We start from the raw sequence: 22,476 nt of genomic DNA, 5'->3' as shown, positions 1-22,476 counted from the left end.
CCCTGATTTCCCTGTTCCTTGGCAACCTACCTGGGGCTCTTCTCAAAAACACTAAGCTCCTGGCTCTTTTGTCTTGTTCCTTATCTAGCTCCTGGCTGGCTGGCTAGCTGCAATTACAAATACATAATGTCCTTTGTGAGGGTAATCCGAAAAACCCAAAAGAATATTTTTCAGAGATGTTCTGGTTTGGCTTGCCAGCTTCTGTGCTGCTCATTTCTTCAGGAAACATTAAACCAAGTGACCTAGAAAGCCAGCAGCAGTAGAGGCAGGATGCCGATTTACCCCAAGGCTTTCTGATGAGTGCAGTTCCCTAAACAGTTTAGTGCCTAGGAGTCATTTGGTCCTCCCTCCTCAAACCTGTTGATTAATGGGCATGTAGGTGCTGAACCTGTACAGATACATACCTTACTTGCCAAGTGATATCAAAATTGGGAACTGAGAAACTTATCCAGGAAAATTATTGGAAACTTCTTCCATTAAATTTCCATTGTAATGTAAAGTTTGCATTTCTTAGTTTGTTCCCCAAATTAGAATGGAGTTTTTTTTTTAAAAAATTTTGAAATTCTTGACTACTGGAAATTCTAGTTCTTTTGCAGTTCAGTTACATGTCTACCACCATATGGTCTTTCCCAGTATCTCATCCTTGAGTTCTGCAATTCCTCTGTTAGCCTAGATCTTTTGAAACCAAACAACGAAATGCCCTATTTTACTTTCCTGCTGACTCACACAGAGGGTGACAGCCTCCTACTGTTAGGAGTTACCTCCCTTGCTCATTGCTGGAGGTCTACTTTAGTGACTGTTGTTATTACAAACCTCTTGCCAATACTACCATGGAAATACAATCTTTCATGAGTTCTTTTTTAAGAACTTAGTAAGTTGATAGAAGAACATTGGGTTTGTTGATTCACTTACTCAATAGTTAATAAAGTCTAAAATTTACCTCCATGTGTATAACTCACCCCCTGTATCATATATGTTATTAAACATTTTCTCCCAGAAATATGTAAAATGAACCTATAGAATCCTTCAGAGGTATTTATTGCTTGTATAGCATGAAGCTCAGCTGGGAAACCTCTGCATATATGATATATATTGGAGAATCTTGAGCACCCAAGCCTGCATAGCTCACGTGAGTGCCAGGGCTGTTCCAGCACTTCCCACTCTTCACAGCTGGTCAAGCAAAAGCTGTAAGACCAGTGGCTCTCAGCAGAGCCATAGCAGGAATGAGATTTCAGACCAAGTCTATATTTTAGGTTCGACTACTGCTTGCAGAAACTAGAACCTTGGACTTTCTCACATGCTAGTCTGCTTGGAGCTACAGCCTATATGTAGAGTACCCTCTGACCTCCATATACTTAAAAAGAGCTGGTACTTTGCCTTCATGAAGCTTTACCCTGTATCTTAAAACTTGAGTTTGCATTTGTCTTTGGTAACCAGCAGGTGAACAAATTGCTTACTGAAGTTCGTCATCTCCTAGTTGCTACATCCCATGATAACAAAACAGAAGAGAGGAGGGTTCAGTTTTCAAGGGGCTCGCTTTCTGTTCGGAAGGTGACTATATATAAAGGGTTATGTTTCTTTTCTATGGGTACTGAATCAGAACTTGACATTTCTGAATCTTTCATGTTTGCTAACAAATGCGGTATGTTAATATGCACATTCATAATTATTTATTGTTGTTATGATTTTCCTAGATTCTGCTTGTCTCCAATGGAGGGAAGTTTATGAAAAAGACACTGATTGGGGAAGCTTATATCTGGCTTGACAAAGTGGATCTAAGGAAAAGAATAGTAAACTGGCACAAACTGTTGGTCAGCTCCACACAAACACACTGAGCAGAGATGTCTGCTTAGGGCACAAAATCTGCAGAGTCTGCTATAAACAGCATCACTCCAAGACTATAGTTTGATATCATTGTGTTTAGCTAGTCTTTCAGAATACAAAGTAGAAAAGAGCAGTCTCTGGGCTACATAGCACACTTAAATGAGGGCTAGCACATTTGTTTTGCTGCAAAAGACAGCAAAAGTAAAAGAAAACCTGGGCCCAGAAGTTAAAGTGCGGCTGTTTGAACCGAAGACTGACATGAGGGCTCAGTGATGTTGGACTCTTTGTGAAGAGAGTAACTGTGAAGGAAATAATGAAGGCTGGAAGGCAGGTGTTAATGCAGAGTTCAGCTGCAGCTGGAGGTAGTGTGATGGGAAGAGCAGTCTGGTTTTCTGTGCAACCAGAAGGAGATCACTTTATGCAAAAACACCTAGGGTGACTGACTTTCCAGATCTCACTTATCAGAAGTGCAAAACTTGTTCCTCTGCACCTTTATATCTCTGATAATTCTCTGTAGTGAGACTATGCCACTTGACACAAACTGCAAGGTGTGGTAATGTTATTTTACATTATTTTTTCCTTCTTTATTTTTCTTTCAAAAACTAAGCTGTGAAGAATCAGATCTGATTGTTTCATTTGTTTCTGTGTGTTAACAATGAATTTAAACCACTGTCCTGAAATGTAAGTGATAAAAACATATAAATGGTCTATAATTTGGGATGTGGTTTGAAAGAAAAAGGATAGGATGCAAACTGCACTACAACAGGAAGAAAAAAATGCTGTTTTGATGCCAGTGACACCGTACTTCACCCTTTCCTTTGAATCGGCAGTTTTAAAAAAGTTTGGAATTGAAGAGACTTAGGCACTGGGACTAATACCATTATTCCAGCTAGTCCTTCCACTTTCAGAACCAGTCTTTACTGAAACTGTGCAGAGACTATGAATTCTAGGCTATTTTGTGGGTACTTTGGAGCAGTGAACCCACTATGCTAACACCAACCCACTCGGTGCAGGGCTCTGTATCACACCAGTGACACACTTGAAATATAAACGAAAGGGACAGTAGGGCAGTTACTGCCTGGATACTGTTGCATTAGAACAAATTAAGAGCATCCTTTTACTATCTCAGGTGAATGTCTTAGTGTAATCCACTCAACAGTGTGGCTTCTCAGTTAGGAAAGAAGTAAATAGGAAGATAACTTGCAACTGTGTCAGCACTTCCATGTTCAGAGTCCCACTTTCAGGGGCTTGAAGCCAAGTAGTTAGATCATTCAAAAAGAAACTACTGCCTGGGATGGCTTAGGCTGGTTGTTATGTTTTCCACTGTACCATTTTTGAAGATGGAAGAGTTTTTTCTCCCATTCCTAAAAGTATGGCAGTTTCTTTAAAAACCAAGAATCAATATGGTACTAAAATCCCATGTTGCTCAGAAGTCATTTAATATTTCACAGCTCTATTAAAAAGTAGTTTCCCTGAAAATATTACCTCATGATCTTTGCATATTTGAAAAGAAAATTACCAAAATTCTGTGCTCCAGACATTTTTTTTTTTCTGGCCCAATAAGGACTTTTCACCAATTACTTAATGTATGTATTCTTATATTTTCTCAATGTATGTATTACACTTCCACGGGTTGTGCAAGACCAACTTCTTCTGGAAAATAATACATGCTTTTCAAAGAAGGGAAAAAAAAAAAAAAGATCAGTTTACTCAGAAGCTGGATTGACATTGAGAAAGTTACATCATTTAATCTGGTGATACTTTCCACATATAGTTTTTTATTTTTCCTTGTCAACTTAAAATAATACTGTGGAAAAGGAATAGAAGAAACACACAGATGTTAATGGTACACGTACCAAGAAAACTCCTGTTAAGTTATTCATAACCTGCTGGTAGCCTGCTTACCTTGCAAGCAGAACAATCACATCAAAATCTTATTAGCTGTCCTAAAAACACATCACTGACAGTGGAAGTAGGATGTGTGCTTCAGTGTTGAATTCTATGCTTTCACCAGTATATGTATACCCTACCTCTCATACATTTTGAAAACAGTCCTCTGGAGTTATTGTAAACATTCTATATGTTTTGATGTTGTGTATGCTCTTATAAGAAGGTAAATACTTCAAAGAAAAAAATCGAACTCGAAACAAAAAGTCATATGTGGGTATATTCGACATAATGTGTTGCTCTTTTGGTGGGTTATTTTGCATTCCTGATGACTATAGCGTGTTCTTTTCTTGAAAAATTTACCAAACTCCCCTTCCAACTTCTAGTTTCAATTACTGTGTGAAGTACAAGCTGTGAGGTGGGCAATTTTGTGCAAACTGCTGGTAATTTTGTTCTTTCTAAGATTTGTTATAAAGACAGAGATTCATGCTGGCAGTTGCTATGGAGATTTCCAGTGGGAATGGGCACTGGCTGGCTGCCTTACTGGGATACCTGTAATCATCACTCTTAATTGAGAAATTGGACGGGCGTGCTTTGCTCTCACACACATACAAATGTGGCCAATGTTTTTCTAGAATAGTTGTGTTGGGTGGTATAGCTCTGGCTGTACAGAACAGCTACCTTTGTGGGTTAATCAGCTGTCAGCAACTGGCTTAACTCAAGCATCTTTGATTCTCTGATCAACACACAAAATGTTTCTGCATGTTGAAATGGCAGTTTTAGACTCCTGTCATGAAACGCAAAGAGTAGTTTGTCAGGAATGCAGCACTGCCTTGGCCAGCTGCAGGAAGGCTGGGGCTCCTTTGGTGTCACCATGGATGGATTAGTGACAGACCTGGGCCCACATTCCCTCTTTTCCAATGCAGCATCTTTCATAGGTCAGAGGATGCTTCCAAAGTGTGCCAAGTTCCTTTCCTGACCAAATTTCTAGGTTGTACTGGAATCACCCTATGCAACACAGGTTCGTGTTTGAATGCATTTTTTTCCCCCTTTTTTTTTCCCCCTTGTTTTATGCGCAGTCAGGAAAAACTCCCTTGTGACAACGTTTTGTAAAGAATAATCTAATAAGGACTATTAGTATTTTTTTACTTTTTTTGTATATATCTCAGTACATTTTTTTTTCCTTTTTTTTTTTTTTCATTAAGTTTTGTTTCATTTATCTGGCCAAAAGTGCTTAGATGTGGCAACAGCTTTTATAATTTCTGAGTGATTGATTAGTGATGAGTTCACATATTTTTATGGTTGCTTTGAAGACACATTGCAGGGAGGCAACAGCAGAGGCATTTTAACTTTTTTTATTCATAAATCTGCTGAGTCAACAGAGGTTGAAGCTGCTTCCTTGTTCAAGGCCTTCTATAGTGGAAACAAGTTGAAAAATGAGCAAAAGCACAGTGTGTGTGTTTACAAATGACAGGGATTTCTAATGTTATCATTATTATTATTATTATTATTATACATACAGTGAGCAGCAAACACCCACTTTTTTTTTTTCAGGTTAAAACTAGACATGAGAGTTTCTATGATGAATGTTGAACTAGCTATTTATCATTACACTTTAAAGGGATAGTATCCAGGGGCAATGAGTGCTGCTCCTTTATTATTACCCATGTTTTTTACATTACATGGATCCTGTGTGGAAGAAACAAAAACCCAGTCCAAACCAGTTGAAGTTAATAACAACTGATATGTTGAATTAAACTCTCTTTAAATCAAAACCTGGGAAGTATTTATTTTTCTGGATGCTGGATGTTTGCATGTTTAGGTTGTGGTAGCTGGTAACCAGCTGATACTGATTAGTACTTTGAGGAAGATGATGAGGAAAAAGAAAACATCTATTATATTGTAAGCTAGTGCGTGTCCAATAGAGATTACTTAATTGGGAATTAGTTTCATGAAAATATCAGAAAGATGTTAATAGTATTTTTTTAAATTATTATTTGAATCATAACTGACACTATTTTAAGTACTTTATTTTCATTGCTACAATGTTGAATGTCCCAGATTTCATTATTTGATTATATATCTAGATATGTACATACATATGTGAATAACAGAGAAAATTTGCCTTTGTGTGAGTGTAACTTATAGAGGTAATGAAACAGAAAGGAAATTTAGTGTAAGTATCCACCTACATTATATTTAAACACTAGTCCTAAATGCCTTGTGAATTTTCAGTACACGTGGCATGTAGGATCAGTTACTCTTTATAAATACATGTTGCCTTCAGAAGGAAAATAGAAAGAATAAGTGAAACCGGATACTCTCTCTTTAAATCATAAGAAGCATTTTAATGTTTTCTATATGTTTGGTTTTATTATTTTGAAAAGATTAATAAAGAAATATATCAATGAGCTCAAAAATTATATATAGATATCCATAATGCAAAATAGATGATTTGAGCGAAAGCTGTTTTCTTAATTTGTTACCCTGTAAATAAGTATACATTTTTGTAAAACAAACTGAGTTCAACTCATTAACTCCATCTGACATCCAAGCATGTGAATGTGCCCTTATTTGGTTGTATCTTATAGATGTTCAGTGACGTGCTCAGGTGCTCAACAATGGCTGACTAGCGTGAGTGCTGTCATGCTACGGACAACGTGTACAGCATACCCAATGTATAAAAAAAAAATCCCAAAACACCAAAAAAAACCCCACAAAAATAAGCAAACAAACAAACAAACAAACAAAAAAAATTAGTCCTTGGATAAATGTAATGCTTCCACAGTGAATGTTGCATGCATAGGTGGTGGTTTGTTGATATTCATTTTGGTTTGAATTTCCTTTAATTTTCATTTTTTTTCCAGATTCACCAGGAAAAAAAAAAAAACACAAAAAATCCCCCAAAAATCATAACAGACCTGTTCTAAAAATTGTAAAAACTTAAACAAAAGCGGTATGAAAATTGTATAAAAATGCTTGTAAATCTGTCTCAGTTTTCACTTTATGTATAAATCCATGTCATGGTTTTGTGATTGTATACAGGATGTATCTTGAGAACTTATGCAAATTGTGCTCTATAAAGGCTGTTATCCCAGTCTGACAAATAAATATTTAAAATATCTGGTCGGTTTCTTTTCCCTAATTAACACAAAAATATATTTTGCTGTTTCAGATTTCCCATGTGTTGACCATAGTGGTTTTATCGTAATTCTGTACACACTGCCCGTATTAATCTGTCCTATTTCGTCATTAGCACACCTCCCTTGGCATTACTAGTGTCCCAAGTTTCATTTTGAAGAAATGGTTATTTTATCAAAGCTTTTCTTCAAACAAATCAGAACCAGAATCTACATGCAGCTTGTTGATGTCTTCACACAGATTCATCTCTGGTGTCCTATATTGACAGCAAATAAAGGTAAATACATCAGCACAGTTTAGAAACATACAGGGTTCTGTCTCCTCACTGCAAGCAAAAGACAAAAATGTATCCTATGTATCCTTTTAAGTTCCTGAGGCAGGCAGAATAAGAAAGAATCTGATAAATTATAGAAGGATTTTCTGGCTCTTTCCTCCAGTAGAAAGACTGAATGATTTTCAGGAGCAATGTCTTTTAGAACTATAAACAAGAAATAAGTATATTTCAGCACTCATTTTTGTATTACTCAATTGTACCTGACTTGCTGAATGTCTATGAGGTTTTCACATAGAACCTGAATCTCTGAGCCATGTCTAGACCTCTATTTTTTATATTTGCCTAGTTTCCTGCTTTGATACAAATAATAAAACCCTTTTATACACTTGGGTCAAAACAATCCCAGGCACAGCTACAGGTAGGGCAGAAAAGGGATTCAGAGAGCTCTGCAGAGAAAGACTTGGGGGTGCTGGTCCATGAGAAAATGAACATGAGCTGGCTTCAGTGTGCGCTCGCAGCCCAGAAAGCCAACCGTATCCTGGGCTGCATCAAAAGGAACATGACCAGCAGGTCGAAGGAGGTGATCCTGCCTCTCTACTCTGCCCTCATGAGACCTCACCTGGAGTATTGTGTGCAGTTCTGGTGTCCTCAACATAAAAAGGACATGGAACTGTTGGAACAAGTCCAGAGGAGGGCCACGAGGATGATCAGGGGACTGGAGCACCTCCCGTACGAAGACAGGCTGAGAAAGTTGGGGCTGTTCAGCCTGGAGAAGAGAAGGCTGCGTGGAGACCTCATAGGGGGGCCTATATGGATGCTGGGGAAAGACTTTTCATTAGGACTATAGGGATAGGACAAGGGGTGATGGGTTAAAACTTAAATAAGGGAAGTTTAGATTGGATATAAGGAAGAAGTTCCTTATTGTGAGGGTGGTGATGCACTGGAATGGGTTGCCCAGGGAGGTTGTGAATGCTCCATCCCTGGGGGTGTTCAAGGCCAGTTTGGACAGAGCCTTGGGTGAGATGGTTTAGTGTGAGGTGTCCCTGGCCATGGCAGGGGGGTTGGAACTTGATCTTAAGGTCCTTTCTAACCCTAACTGTTCTATGATTCTATACTGCCTGGTAAGATAAAGTGATGTTTGAGTCTGCCACCTGGAACACACACACTGGATATTTTTTTCTGCCAGTTGGTGCCCTTTTCTCAGAATCTGAGGTAGTGAGAAACAGGTAACAACTTTGAGGATGCCTCAAGAAAAGAGGTGCCCTTTTTTCACATTAGTCTACTTGATACAACAGTGACAAAAGCTAGCTTATATTACTGTCCACCAGGAGCCAAAACCTAGTCTTCCCAGTACCTGCCTTAGTCACAAAGTCATCCTTTGGGTACCTCTCTGATGACGTAGTCATGGCTACAGTCAACACTTCACCACACACACAGCCCCACTTCTCAGCATCCTCTATTATTTTGGTGAGGCAGTTCCTCATCATCCTGCCCAGCATGCTGGCCCCATATATATGGTTAGAAAGCATTTCCAAAGTGTTAAAGCTTCATGGGACAGAAAGCTGACTACAATTAGCTGCCAAGGAAGCTGTAGGTTAATCTGAGTCTAGCTCCAGTTTACAGAAAGAAAATCCCAGTGTTCCTTGACACACACAGAGAAAGAATAATTAAATAATATGCTTCTTTTTAAATAATGAACAGTGTATAACAACAATGTGTGTTTACTCAGTTAAAGCCCTCAGCAAAGTACAGACTATGCATTAAATATTTCCTCACAGTGCTGCTATGGGGTTTAACCCAGCAGCTGTGCATAGTACCTGATGTAAAACTGGCAGTGAGGTGGTTCGCGGAATATTTTTAAAATACAGGACAAAATTAAATCTCATGGAGAGAGAAATCACTGAAAAATATGCACAGATTCAGCTTCACATTCTGTCTCTAAGGACAGCTCCCTCAACTCTCAGATACTGAAATGAAACATCAAATAGTCACTGAATTCAGTGTGACATGTGAATTCACATAGGCTCATGCTCCTGTACAGAGCAGAGGAGAAGCCGTGCTGCCCCCTTGCAGCATCGTCCAGCAATGAAGCTGCATTTCATCCATACTGATTTCATGCTGCTAGAACTGCCTGAACAGGTATTTATTGCATTTTTTAAACAATCTTTTTTTTTTCCCTTTAAATAAAAGTAAGTCTGAATTACTCCTATCTATTCCAACGAAGCTGGGTATCATAGAGTCATAGAGCCATAGAAGAGTTAAGGTTAGAAAGGACCTTAAGATCATCTAGTTCCAACCCCCCTGCCATGACCAGGGACACCTCACACTAAACCATGTCGCCCAAGGCTCTGTCCAAACTGGCCTTGAACACCGCCAGGGTTGGAGAATTCACAGCTTCCCTGGGCAATCCATTCCAGTGCCTCACCACCCTAACAGTAAAGAACTTCTTCCTTACATTCAGTCTAAACTTCCCCTGTTTAAGTTTTAACCCATTACCCCTTGTGCTATCACTACAGTCCCTAATGAAGAGCACATTCCCAGCATCCTTATAGGCCCCCTTCAGATACTGGAAGGCTGCTATGAGGTCTCCACGCAGCCTTCTCTTCTCCAGGCTGAACAGCCCAATTTTCTCAGCCTGTCTTCATATGGGAGGCGCTCCAGTCCCCTGATCATCCTTGTGGCCCTCCTCTGGGCTTGTTCCAACAGTTCCATGTCCTTTTTATGTTGTGGACACCAGAACTACACACAATACTCCAGGAGAGATCTCATAAGGGCAGAGTAGAGAGGCAGGATCACCTCCTTCAACCTGCTGGTCATGTTCCTTTTGATGCAGCCCAGGATATGGTTGGCTTTCTGGGCTGCGAGCGCACACTGAAGCCAGCTCATGTTCATTTTCTTATGGACCAGCACCCCCGAGTCCTTCTCTGGAGGGCTGCTCTGAATCTCTTCTCTGCCCAGCCTGTAGCTGTGCCTGGGATTGCTCCGACCCAGGTGTGGGACCTTGCACTTGACATGGTTAAACTCCATAAGGTTGGCATCTGCCCACCTTATATCAGGGACATCTCTATCATGCTTCTCTAATTTGTCCTCTTTTCAATGGATTCTCCCTCCAGGACTTTGTTCTCAGTTTCTCTCCTATCAGTTTTGCAGATTTGTCAACTCAACATTCTTTGGTTTTGCTTATATTAGTAAGTAAAGCATATCTGAACATCAGAACTTCTACTTTTAAATTGTTAAAACTTTCCCCACGAACATGGGTCTGCAGGCATAATGTCCTAACCATGCATCCCTATGTTCTTTGGGACATCACAAGGGCTTTCTTCCCAGGGAACACTAAGCCTTTCAGCTCTCATGAGACCCCTCCTGCACCTGTTAAAGTGAGTTCAGAGGAAGCCCAAAAAGATCAGACAGCTGGAGCACCTCTTCTAAGAAGACAGGCTGAAAGTGTCTCCTTGTTCAGTCTGGAGAAGAGGAAGCTCCACGGAGGACTTATAGCATGCTTCCAGTACCTAAAAGCAGCTTACAAGAGTGCTGGAAAGGGACTTTTTACAGGTCCATAAAGTGATAGAATAAAGAGGAGTGGCTTTAAACTGAAAGAGGTAGATTTAGATCAAATATTATGAAAAAGTTCTTTACTATGATGGTGGTGGGAGTCTGGAACAAGTCGCCCAGAGAAGCTGTGTATGCTCCATCCCTGAAGGTGTTCAGGGCCAGGTTGGATGGAACTGGTGGAAGGTGTCCCTGCCCATGGCAAGGGTCTTGGAACGAGATGAACTTCAAGGTCCTTTCCAACCCAAGCCATTATATGGTTCTACAATTTAGTTCTCTTGAGTAGAGCTGTCTACAGATGCCTTACAGGAGGATCCAAAGAATTAGTCTCTTGGAGGTGTGCAGTGTGTCAAGAAATACAAGTTACAACATAATAAATTCTGCTTATATATTAAAAAAAAATAAATCTCAGTGGGCATAATTAGTGGAAAAAAACAAAACAAAACAACAGCCTGTGAAATACCCATCTTTGGAAGTATTTGAAACATCTGGACAAGTGCCTAAGTAACCTGATACATGTAGTCTTGTTTTGAGCAGGGGTGGGGAATTTGACTAGGTGACCCGCCACTATGTCTTCTAAACTAAACCACTGTCTTGGACTCCAGAGTTAATGTAGTAGCAAGATATTACATCCTTATATTATCACTTTGTTTTTTAAATACTTAGAAGGACAATGCTTTTGATTTCAAAGATGTCAGTCACCAGTATACATTATATTTTAGTTAGATTAATCATAAGGGTCTATTTTGTGCTTTTGACTTGAAGTGCTTCTGCACAAAAAAAGGAAGTGAACACCATCCCTTGTTCGGCAGCAGTGCAATATCACTCTTGAATGAAATTCATTGCTGGCCAATATAAATATTTCACACCAAAGAGCTGCAAAGCCTGTTTGCTAAATTGCCTCTCCCAGATGCAATACAGAAGTCTAGTCCCAGTTTAAAGTTGCTAATCTACCAATTATCTTTCTCCTTTCTGCAATGCAGGATGCAGGACTTTAGTGGGGAAACAGAGAAATCCAGTTGCTGCAAAGTTCTGCATTTCCCCTGCTTCAGGACCCTATGCACCAAAAAGAAACAGGCAGTGAGACAGTCAGCTGTAAGTGGGTTGCAAAAGTAGACAACAGCTGCAACATTGTGATGAAAAGGAACTGGACTAGCCCAGGGCTTAAAACCACTATAGTCCTCTTTTTATGGGGAAAAGTACAATATTTAATCAATGACAAAATAGCACAGCTACTGGAAGGATGTTCAGCTCTCCAGATTTTCTTAAAGCTACCTGTTCACCAGATTATGGTTTAACCTGATTTTATTTGTAGAATGATCTTGATTAATTTATTTCTAATTAATAACTGGAAATATTATAATTAATTCTGAAATTAATTTCTGAGTTTATTGCATATGCATATGCTTAAGTATAAAACTCAGTAATAGTTCTGTTTAATAATTTGTGTCACCACAAATTCTATTAACTTGAGGATTTAATGGATACACTGAGGATTTTAAACAAACATTGCCTGCTAATCCTACAAGTAGGAGCTATAATGACTGTGACATCCCCCATTCAGCATCAGAAAATGATAAAATACTGTTAACACACAAAGATTTCAAGTCCTGCTCCAAATATGAAATAAACACTGATTATTAGATCTGAAGAACACCTGAAAAAAAGTGCAATAAATACAAAAAAGGAAAGAATAAGATACTTTCCATGACATGTATTTACACCTCTTTTCACAAAACTGTGGAGATAAGGGTGCTAGAGAATGGGGACTGGACATATGCACCAAATCTCTCTTTCCATATCTAACTCAACATTAATGTTCTGTGACTGACATTTCAAAATATAGAGGAATTGAAATTTGATACTTTTAGGTGGGGTTTTTTTATGCTAATGAAACAGAATTTTTGAAATCAGGTCCTGATAATGCTAAAAAAGTACTTGCAGCCTAGTGAAAATACAATAAAATTTCTGATTTTTTAGCCAGTTGCATTTCAAGACTTACCAAGAACAATAAAGATGATTATAAGAATTTGCAAGCTTTTTCATCCATGCAATCTACAGAAAATAAGGAAGTGCTATCCTTTTCTTCCAGAGGTCCTCACAGGTGAAGCTAAGGCATAAGAAAGCTACAAGCTTTTTTCCAAAGGTCTTTAAATTACCAGAACTTTCTCATTTCTCCTTTGTAAATAAAAGGCCTTACTCATTCTCTTTCTCTAAGAGGAAATGGAATAAAAGAAAACCTCATTTAAATGCTGTTTTCTGAAAATCAAATTAATAAAACCTGGAGTAATTATTTTGTGTGTCTAAAGAAAGGTCAGAGAAAAAACTCCAGCTAAAGAGCAGAAAGCATTCATGCTGACAGCAAGTGCCTGGAGCTTGCATGCTGTCTTTGAATCAGATTTAGGGTGAACACATTTGGGTAACTGCTCAGAGCTGCTTGCAGTCCCAGCTTTAACTGACAATGGAAATAACAACCTCATTTTCATCAACGAAAGAATTTGGAGGAGCTTTTACAACCTGGGGGCACTGCATTCTTGCTTCATCCTAGGCATTCAGAAGATGGAATAAACACAAATATAGCTACTTGAAAGCTAAGACTCAGGTTGTTAGGACTATATTCTGTTCTCAATCTCATCTAGCATGACTTCAGGGCACAGTAGAATTTAGCATTATTTTTCTTCTTTTCATTATTGTATTACAGATAAAGGGATGCAAGCATACAAACTTTTTCATCAGCTTTCCTAGCAGAGTTCACCTGATGTCATCTTTCTTCAGTTAATATTGGTGGTTTCTGCTCTGTTGCTCCATCGTGGTTTTTTCTTTCTAGTTCAGATATATATCACACAGATGGGATCTCTTCACCTGGTTCACTCCTTGGCTCCCACTAGCATATGATGATGGTTCCTTACCTCCTTAGCTTTGATTAAATTATGTATTCAAGCATAGAAGAGCCTTGCAGCTTTAGAGGGCTGCACTGTAGGCATTCAAATTTAAGTAAAATAAGTCTTACTCTAGAAGTCTTAACTATCATCACAAAATTGCAAGCCAAGTGAACACTGCAGTTTTAGGTCCAACAATATTTCTTGGTAAGCAGGTGAGAGTGATTTAGTTTAATGAAAATAAATTCTGTGCAGTCTCAAATCCTTTGTTCATGACAGACAGACTAATTGATAGTATATGATATGTCTGATGATGCTTTAGAAGAATCCAGACTGTTTGTTTAACACTACTCACAAAATGCATCGTCTGAGCTATTCAGGACATTGTGGTAACACCTCAAGCTACCTGAAATTAATCTCACCTCAAGCTACCTGAAATTAATCTCCCTTTTGTTGGTTTGCTGCAAGGTCAGGCTTTCTCTGATAAGAAACTGTATGTGCTTTCAACAATTTTTAGCATATTTCAAATCACATAGTGCAGTAAAGAGGCATAAGACATGCACAGCATGCATTCTAAAAGCAAAGAAACACAAAAACAGTCAAAGAGCCAATTTTTGAAAGCAAATTTATTTTTCAAATGCAGTTTAAAAAAAAAGGTTTTGAAATGCTTGAATACTGCCAGTCCTGGAATCCATGTTCCCAAGAAGAAATATATTGTAAAAGTATTAAGATTTTTTCTAAAGTGTAGGAAGTACATGAATGCCAAGGAAACATGGCTTAAATCTCTGAAGAAGTAGTGCCTGGTGATGTGCAGCACAGCAAAATTTACATAAATATTTACATGAGAAGAGAAAAACAAGTCTGTGCTTTCCTAAGTAGCTTTGATGCACCAAAAGCTTTTTGAAATCAATATAAAGGCTGCAAAACTACACAAGACAAGATTTTCTTGAGTAAAAGCTTGTATTTGGAGTAAGACCTCTTTTCCCATGCCTACCATGATGCTTATCTTTAAGCTCAACATGACTTTACAGACCATGTTATTCTCCTGGCATGTGGCTTTTCTAAACTACCAGTAAGGGTGAAATTAGGTTTCTCATTATCATTTACCTTAGTTTCTATATCAGTATGAGCAACACAGAGAGTAAATATTTGAGGGCATAGTAGAACAATGTGCCTACACGGAAACTCCAAAGCGCAATATCCGTCATTATAATAAGCTCTCCAAGGGAAGGTTTAGTTACTTAACATCATCAGTTGAATAATGAAGTAGTTATTACTATATAGGTCATCAGAAAATCCAAGAGAAACAGAAAAAAACATTTAATTGTAGTGCAAATGAAGGAGTGATGCAACAATATTATGAAGTTTGATGCCTGTGGAAAAAATATTTCCTTGCATCAAGTTACCTTGAGAACTTCTTACAGGAAATCTTTTCGCATGTTCCAAATAGAAGAAATAGAGTCTCTGTCAAACACATCCTATTACTATTATTATTATTATTATTTAAAGTAAGCATAATTTGGGAAAAGGGCATTAAGAGCTGAAAAGCTGATGTTTTTAAACTGAGGTTTAAACTGATGCTTTCACCTTTATGCACTTAATATCACTGATGGATGCTAAGGCAGCAACTAGAGATGATTCACCAGTATTTTTTATTTTTTCTGTAGCTCTTAAAAACACTCCTGCTATAGCAACACCAAATAATAACAGCAAGCAGCAGTATTTTGGCAGTGCCACCTTGCTTCTTTTAAGATGTGATGCATCCAGCTTTGCTCTGATTCACCACTGTGCTGTCAGCCACCATACTGTGTGGGGAGGATGGAGAAGAAAACACACATGCACATGCCTACACACCTGCTTAAAATTCTGATATACTTAACCTAGTTACATAGTGAAGATAACATGTTAGAGACGGCTGCTGAGCTGCAGCAGTAAAGCCAGGTGAATGCCAGTGAAAGAGCAGCACTCTTTCAGAGGAGCTGAAGGACCTGCTCCAGATACCCAACAGCATTGCCCAGCTTCAGCATCCTTCCCCAGAGAAACAGGACTAGAGCCATCCTGCTTCTGCTTCTGCCTCTGTTCTTGCAGGGGCTGTGACTTCCCTTTACACCTTCTTGTTATCTCCTTTGTGCTTTCATTCTCTACAGAGTGTTTTATATGCAATGCATACATGTTTTTTTTGCTGCCTCTGCTGTTCCTGAGCCAGGTTCTGCCCAGATCTCAGGGCTGCGTCACTTCAGTGAACAGCAGTACAGCAGATGAGATTTGTATTCACTTATACTGTTGAAGCCTCTGTTTATAGACAGGAAAAAAGACAATACCAATGACCTGTTTGGCTTGGTATTAGACCTACTCAGTAATTACAAGTCTTTAGTAGATTCAGGCCATTTTCCAATTGCACAAAATTTAATCTTTATTTCAATGGCTGTAGTATATCTTATGTCTACAAGGACTAAAAAGAGAATTCTACAGCCCAGTCAAGCTCTGTGTGGAAGAATATGAAGAGGTACAAAATAAAAATATAATTAAAACATAAAAATATAATTAAAAACATAAAAGTAGGTTGTGTCATGTTTTTCACATTTGAAAAACCCCAGAACACTATTAGGTTTTTTTAACACTGCAGCTCTTCCTTATCAAAGAACAGTTATCCATTTCAAAGATTCAGGTACTATACTGTAGGATGGAGGGAGGCACTTTATCTTTCTCAAGAGTAAAAGTCGAAAACCTTTTGCTGAATTTGGACACCTATGATGGACTGAAAGAAAGAGAGGAGTTGGTATCAGCATTAACTCAATAACTGAACACCCATCTGACATGTGAATGATTATGGTTCATATTCCTCACGTCTACATGTTTCTCATCAAGGCCTGGAAAAAGGTTTTCCTTTTTTACTAACTCCAGCAGGCCCTTACCCTGTGCTAACGAGTCCTGGCATAAAATCACAGAGTGGTTTGGATTGGAAGGGATCTTAAAATCATCCAGTTCCAACTCCCTGCCATGGGCAGGGACACCTTTCCCTGCACCAGGTTGCCCCAGGCCCCATCCAACCTGGCCTTGAGCACTGCCAGGGGTGGGGCAGCCACAGATTCTCTGAGAAATCTGTCCAGTGTCCCACTGCCCTCAGCAGCCCCAGCAGGCCTCCCAGAGGGATGAGAGAGTGCTCAGGACTCTTACACATGGGCTGGACAAGGAATCACTTGTTTTGAATGTCTGTTTGGAAGCTGGGGAGAGCTCAGGCTGCACAGGAATCGCTGATATCATTCTGAGAAATTCTCTACACTCCTAAAGCAAAAATTTGCTGAAACCTGGCTTGCCAGGCTGGTCTTTTCTATTTAAATTATTACTCTTTAAAGCTAAAGGTCTGACAGGACCAGGAATTTAAATGGACTGCTGTCAGTCACCCTCTGCAGAATCCAGCTCAATGTGCAACATACAGAGCCTGCTCACTAGACACCTAAATTTGATGATTAAAGATAGAAGCTAATAACAGGGGCTGAAGAGCCTTGATGAACTTCACTCAGTGGGATAGATAACGCATCTCCTCACCAGCCACCAGAACTAGGCACATGAGCTACAGCACTTAATTTAAACCTCACACAGCATCAGATGTTATGGCATTCACAACATCGTTACTCAAAATCCAGAGTGGTATTGGAAATTATCTCCTTAAAATTAATCCTGACTTTAAAAATTTATGTTGTAGATTAATTAAGGTTTAACATAAAGATAATAAGCGAAATCTTGCTTGTTAAGAGAAAAGTTGCTCATTAAATACGTCCTACTCAGTCCAGCCCAACTGACCTCATCTGTTAGGAAGTGTTAGCCACTCAGAAAGATGTCTGCAAAAGTGATCTGTTTGAGTCTCTACTGAGACTCAAAAATACCTATTTTATTTGTGTGTATTCACACTGTTAAGCAGCTACCTTGCAAGGAAGCAGATACAGATCCATCATGGGCTTTAAAAAAAATGCTTCAATAGTTGTAAGCACAGACTTTTGAAGAATATACTTTTTCATGTGAGACTAAAAGTCAGTAAGAGTATGAAGATTTCAGGTTATGTGCGAAAGTTGCTGATTTCATTCTGTGTTAACAAGAACTGAAATAACATCAGTTTTAAACAGCTATTTTTATACTTTCTATTGAAAAAGAATTATTATTAGGATTCCCCCGTGTTCAGAATTTTAATATTACTTTTTAATTATCATTCTGTATCTGTGATATATTTCCAGTGTCAGATACATTGCAGCCAGTCTTTGAGAACTTTGATTCAAACTTCAAAAGAATATGAAGAATGCTGACTAGGCAACAGCCTAAAGATATGAAAATAAGGAATAAGTGAGTGAGTAAACTCTCTGAGGAAAAAAAACCCAGGGGCTACATAAATCTGGAGCACTTCTCACAAATATACCAGGGAGGTTGTGAATGCTCTATCCCTGGTAGTGTTCAAGACCAGGTTGGACGAAGCCTTGGGTGGTATGGTTTAGTGTGAGGTGTCCCTGCCCATGGCAGGGGGGCTGGAACTAGATGATCTTAAGGTCCTTTCCAACCCTAACTATTCTATGATTCTAAGATGAAGACAATATGGCTACTTCTTATAGTGATATAAATATGGTGATACAGTTTGGAAAAAATAAGCCTTCCTACAATTATAAACTAAAAATAAACATTAATAACCATTTTATGGAAAATTCTTTATGTAGACGCTTACATTAATTTTCACATATTTTAGATATTACCAACAGTGGTGTAACTACCTAGAAAAACACAGTTAAATCACTTTTATGTGTCGCTTAGAATAACGACAAATCATAAGCTGCAGCTATCATATCTAATAAGATTTGTGAAAATCAGTTTACCTCTAAGCTTCGCATCAGAGTGTTTTTCTCGACATTTAAAGGTTGTTAATTTTAAAGTAAACAGCAGATGGCAGCAGCGACTGCAACATTGCCCTCATGTTTACTAGCAATCGTTTAGATTAGATTCGCGTAGATAACGCTAACTTCCAGTAACTCTAGGGGGAGAAGCTACCTCATCTGATGAATCTGGACCTTAATTTTAAGGAAAAAATTAAACAGAAATGTGATATTGTGGTTTTGTCTGAATAAAATGTTATGTGGAAACATATCTTTACAAGTATGCCCTTAACCATGTCAGTACTGGGGAAATCTTGGCTTTAGAAAGCAGCAAAGTCTGTGAGTTGATCTAACCCCCCAAAATTTCAAAGAGTTTTTTCATTAAAACTGAGAGAAAACTTTTTAAACTGAGACTTTTGAGGTATTTATTTAACATAAATAAGATCAAATCAATATTTCTTGAATGTGTTTCTGAGGTCCTGTGCTAGCCTCTAATGTTTAATTTTGCAGTTTTGACGTGTTAGTTTTTGATATTTTTACAAGTTTGAGGTGTTATGGACAGCCTAAGCCACTCAGTAGTGATGATGAGACAAAAGGTCTTCATTCTCACCGTCCCTGCGTCTGCCTTCCAAGACGGTCAGAGCCTTTGCCAGTAAAGACTGAGGCAAAGAAGTCATTAAGAATCTCACCCTTCTCCAAATCCAGGGTACCCAGTTCTCCTGATAGCTCCCGGAGGGGGCTCTTGTTGTCCCTAGTCCATCTTTTATTTGCTATGTACCTGTAGAATCCCTTCCTGTTATCTTTCACATCCCTAGCCAAGTTTAATTCTAACTGGGCCTTATCTTTCCTAACCTAGTCCCTAGCTTCCCGGACAACATCTCTGTATTATTTCCAGGACTCCTATCCTTGCTTCTACCTTTTATAAGCCTCTTTTTTCCTTTGAAGTTTCCTCAGCAGCTCCTTATCCATCCAAGGAGGTCTCCTGGCCCTCCTGCTGCACTTCCTTCTAGTTGGGATGCAACACTCCTGAGCTTGTAGCAGGTGATCCTTGAATATCAACCAAGATTCTTGGCCCCCCCTGCCCTCTAGAGCTATATCCCATGGAACCTTACTAAGCAGGTTCCTGAAGAGGCCAAAGTCTGCTCTCTTGAAGTCCAGCGCAGTAAGCTTGCTGCTAGAACAGGATTGTGTTTCATTTTGGGGGTTTGGCAGAAGAGTGAATGGCTGGTGTGTGCAGTAAGACACTATTTCTTTTTCACAGCAGGACTAGAGGTATTAAAAATTAAAGTTGTGTCTCCATCTGCCACCTCTCCTCTACTCCACCTATGCCAAAAGTAATGGCACTGAAATTCAGAATCAGGCACTCTATTTTTAAGCTACAGGTATTGTTTCAATAAACATTTCAAACTAAATTCTGTGTGTACCACTACTTGAATATTAGCAAACCAGACTCAATGGCATAAATGAGAATCCATTTCCGAAAAACACATCAGCTTGCTCAAGAATATATTTTTAAAACCGCTTTACTGATGTTTCCAACTCATTTCAGAAAAGAGCCATTTGGAATATATCTGTAGATTAATATATCTATATATTTAAATATATTCTCATTCCCCACTATCTGAATAATGCTGAATAAGTGTGATTCAACATGAAGAATTTTATCAAATTTTTATCTGAAGTTGCTGATTGGAAAAGTAAATCTCTTTGACCATTTAATCAGCTGAAAAGCCCATCTTTTTTTAGAAGAAAGTCAGAAATTATTTCATAAAATTTAGAAGTCTAACTAAGCCTAACTAAGCAGTTGTATTTTTCCATCAAAAGTAATTTCTTTGGGGTTTTCCCCCTTTTTTTAATAATAATTCATGGATTAATCTGCATCATGGATCATAACTACAAAAAAAAACCCAAAACAACAACAACCAAAAAACCCAACCCAAAACTAGGAGAAAGAGCAGGTACCTATCCAGGAAAGTTTACTGTGTGATGAGTCTGTTAAAAAGAATTGCTCAGGATTTACCAGCTCTGGAGAAAAGGGGCAATTCAAAGAGGTGAGCAGTACCCCTCATATCTCTGACAATCCAGAAAGATAACAAGAGTTCTTGCTATGGTCTTGTTGCTCAGTTCAGCTTGTAAAATGCTTAGATACAGAGGCAGACAGAAAAAAAAAAAAAACTCACAAGAAACTTCATATATTTCTAGATTCTATTTTTTTTCCTCTTATAAATATACAATTAATTACAGGCCAAAATTTTAAATTTTAATCTTCTTTACAGAGGACATATTAATAAACAGAAGTATTAGTAAAGTCCTAACTACTGAACAAGAGTTTAGCATGTTAGCAAGACAATTCACCAATTCTTCTTGCATTGCAAAATACAGTCATGTGGAAAATGCCTAAAGAGTCAACACAAGAATGCTGAAAGAAATCTCAGGTATCTCAGGTATCTCAGGTCAGTGCTGCTGCATTTGCATTTGAACACATGAATGAGAGAACATCATGTTCCACTTATAAATTAACTCTATCAAGAGCTCTTTTTAAATATTAGTTAATAAAGTCATCTTATATCTTCTTTTAATTCAACTTGCACAAAATTGGAGTTATCGATGCAAATGAAACATATTACAGATTGCAAGACACTTAATATTAGCTCGTCTCTTCCATCAAGACAATTCCATCCATACGATCGTGTACATTTTAAATAACTCCAAAAATGAAACATCCAACATTTTCCCTGGAAAACTGCTGTTGAATAAGCTTTGCCATTTGAATACTCATCCTGGTGATCTGTAGGTTTAGTTTGGTTTGATTATAAAATTTCTACAGCTTCAAAAGACAATAACTCTATTAACAGACCCCTGATGGCTGTGAAGTTGTGACAGAACATTGCCAGTAACCTCTATGTCCAAAAAACATTAATCAGAGATCAGAAGATCATCAGCCTTTTGTGCTTGTGTATGCATTACTTCTTTCACCTGCAATTAAATTATTTCATGAATGCTTTAAATAAAAATTGGTAGAATCGTATCACTGAATATTCCATGAGACCAAAGCATAATTTCAGCCATATGGGACCTTAAGAGGTTGTGTCTGGTGTGTTTTGGTGGCTCTGTTGAGCCTGAAGCATGAAGCAAAACCAGTAAATATTGCAGGAAAAATTGCAGCATACTGTTTCACATCCTAACACATATTTTCCAACTTCAAAACTGATTTTCTGTACCTAGGCAGTCAGATGTGGACTTGTCCAGCAGGTTAAAGGAGGTAACCCTGCCCCTCTACTCTGCTCTTGTGAGACCTCACCTGGAGTATTGTGTGCAGTTCTGGTGTCCTCAACATAAAAAGGACATGGAACTGTTGGAACAAGTGCAGAGGAGGGCCACGAGGATGGTCAGGGGACTGGAGCACCTCCCATATGAAGACAGGCTGAGAAAGTTGGGGATGTTCTGCCTGAAGGAGAGAAGGCTGCGTGGAGACCTCATAGCAGCCTTTCAGTATCTGAAGGGGGCCTATAAGGATGCTGGGGAGGGACTCTTCATTAGGGACTGTAGTGACAGGACAAGCGGTAACAGGTTCAGACTTAGACAGGGGAAGCTTAGATTGGCTATAAGGAGGAAGTTCTTTACTGTAAGGGTGATGAGGCACTGGAATCTGTTGCCCAGGGAAGTTGTGAATTCTCCATCCCTGGTGGTGCTGAAGGCCAGGTTAAACAAAGCCTTGGGTGAGATGGCTTAGTAGGAGGTGTCCCTGCCCATGGCAGGTGGGTTGGAACTAGATTATTTTAAGGTCCTTTTCAATCCAAACCGTTCTGTGATTCTGATTCTGTGACTGTTCCATGCTGTCATGAATGGAGAAGGCCTGACTAAAGGAACCAAGGGGAAGGAAGTCCACCGCTTTTCACAGTGAATTTCCACCATAATACTCTAGCATCACAGGTAAGAGGATGAGCATCTCTGCACATACACCAAAGCACAACTGCTTTCCAAGTCTCTTAAAGTAAAACTTTATTGGTTTTGTTTCTGTCTTAATTTTTCTTTTGGTAAGAAGATGCAAATACTATGGACTTGC

The 22,476-nt window shown here is 38.7% G+C and overlaps 1 protein-coding gene across 7 annotated transcripts in view; it reads left to right on the top strand.

Annotated features, from left to right (window-relative positions):
* PCLO (piccolo presynaptic cytomatrix protein) overlaps positions 1 to 5,487 on the top strand; it is a 362,414-nt gene extending 356,927 nt beyond the window's left edge. For all 7 annotated transcript variants that reach the window (XM_061352212.1, XM_061352216.1, XM_061352213.1 and 4 more), the window contains one exon: positions 1,695 to 5,487. In XM_061352212.1, the coding sequence (XP_061208196.1) occupies positions 1,695 to 1,835 (141 nt within the window). In that variant the 3' untranslated portion in view covers positions 1,836 to 5,487. The remainder of the gene's footprint in view (positions 1 to 1,694) is intronic.
* The last annotated feature ends 16,989 nt before the right edge of the window (positions 5,488 to 22,476 follow it).

The sequence above is a fragment of the Neopsephotus bourkii genome, unplaced genomic scaffold, assembly GCF_033783945.1.
Source record: "Neopsephotus bourkii isolate Nb327-2 ecotype Australia unplaced genomic scaffold, CSIRO-AGI_Nbou_v1 NB_638, whole genome shotgun sequence".
Classification (NCBI taxonomy): Eukaryota; Metazoa; Chordata; class Aves; order Psittaciformes; family Psittacidae; genus Neopsephotus; species Neopsephotus bourkii.
This window is presented reverse-complemented; position numbering and strand designations above follow the sequence as displayed.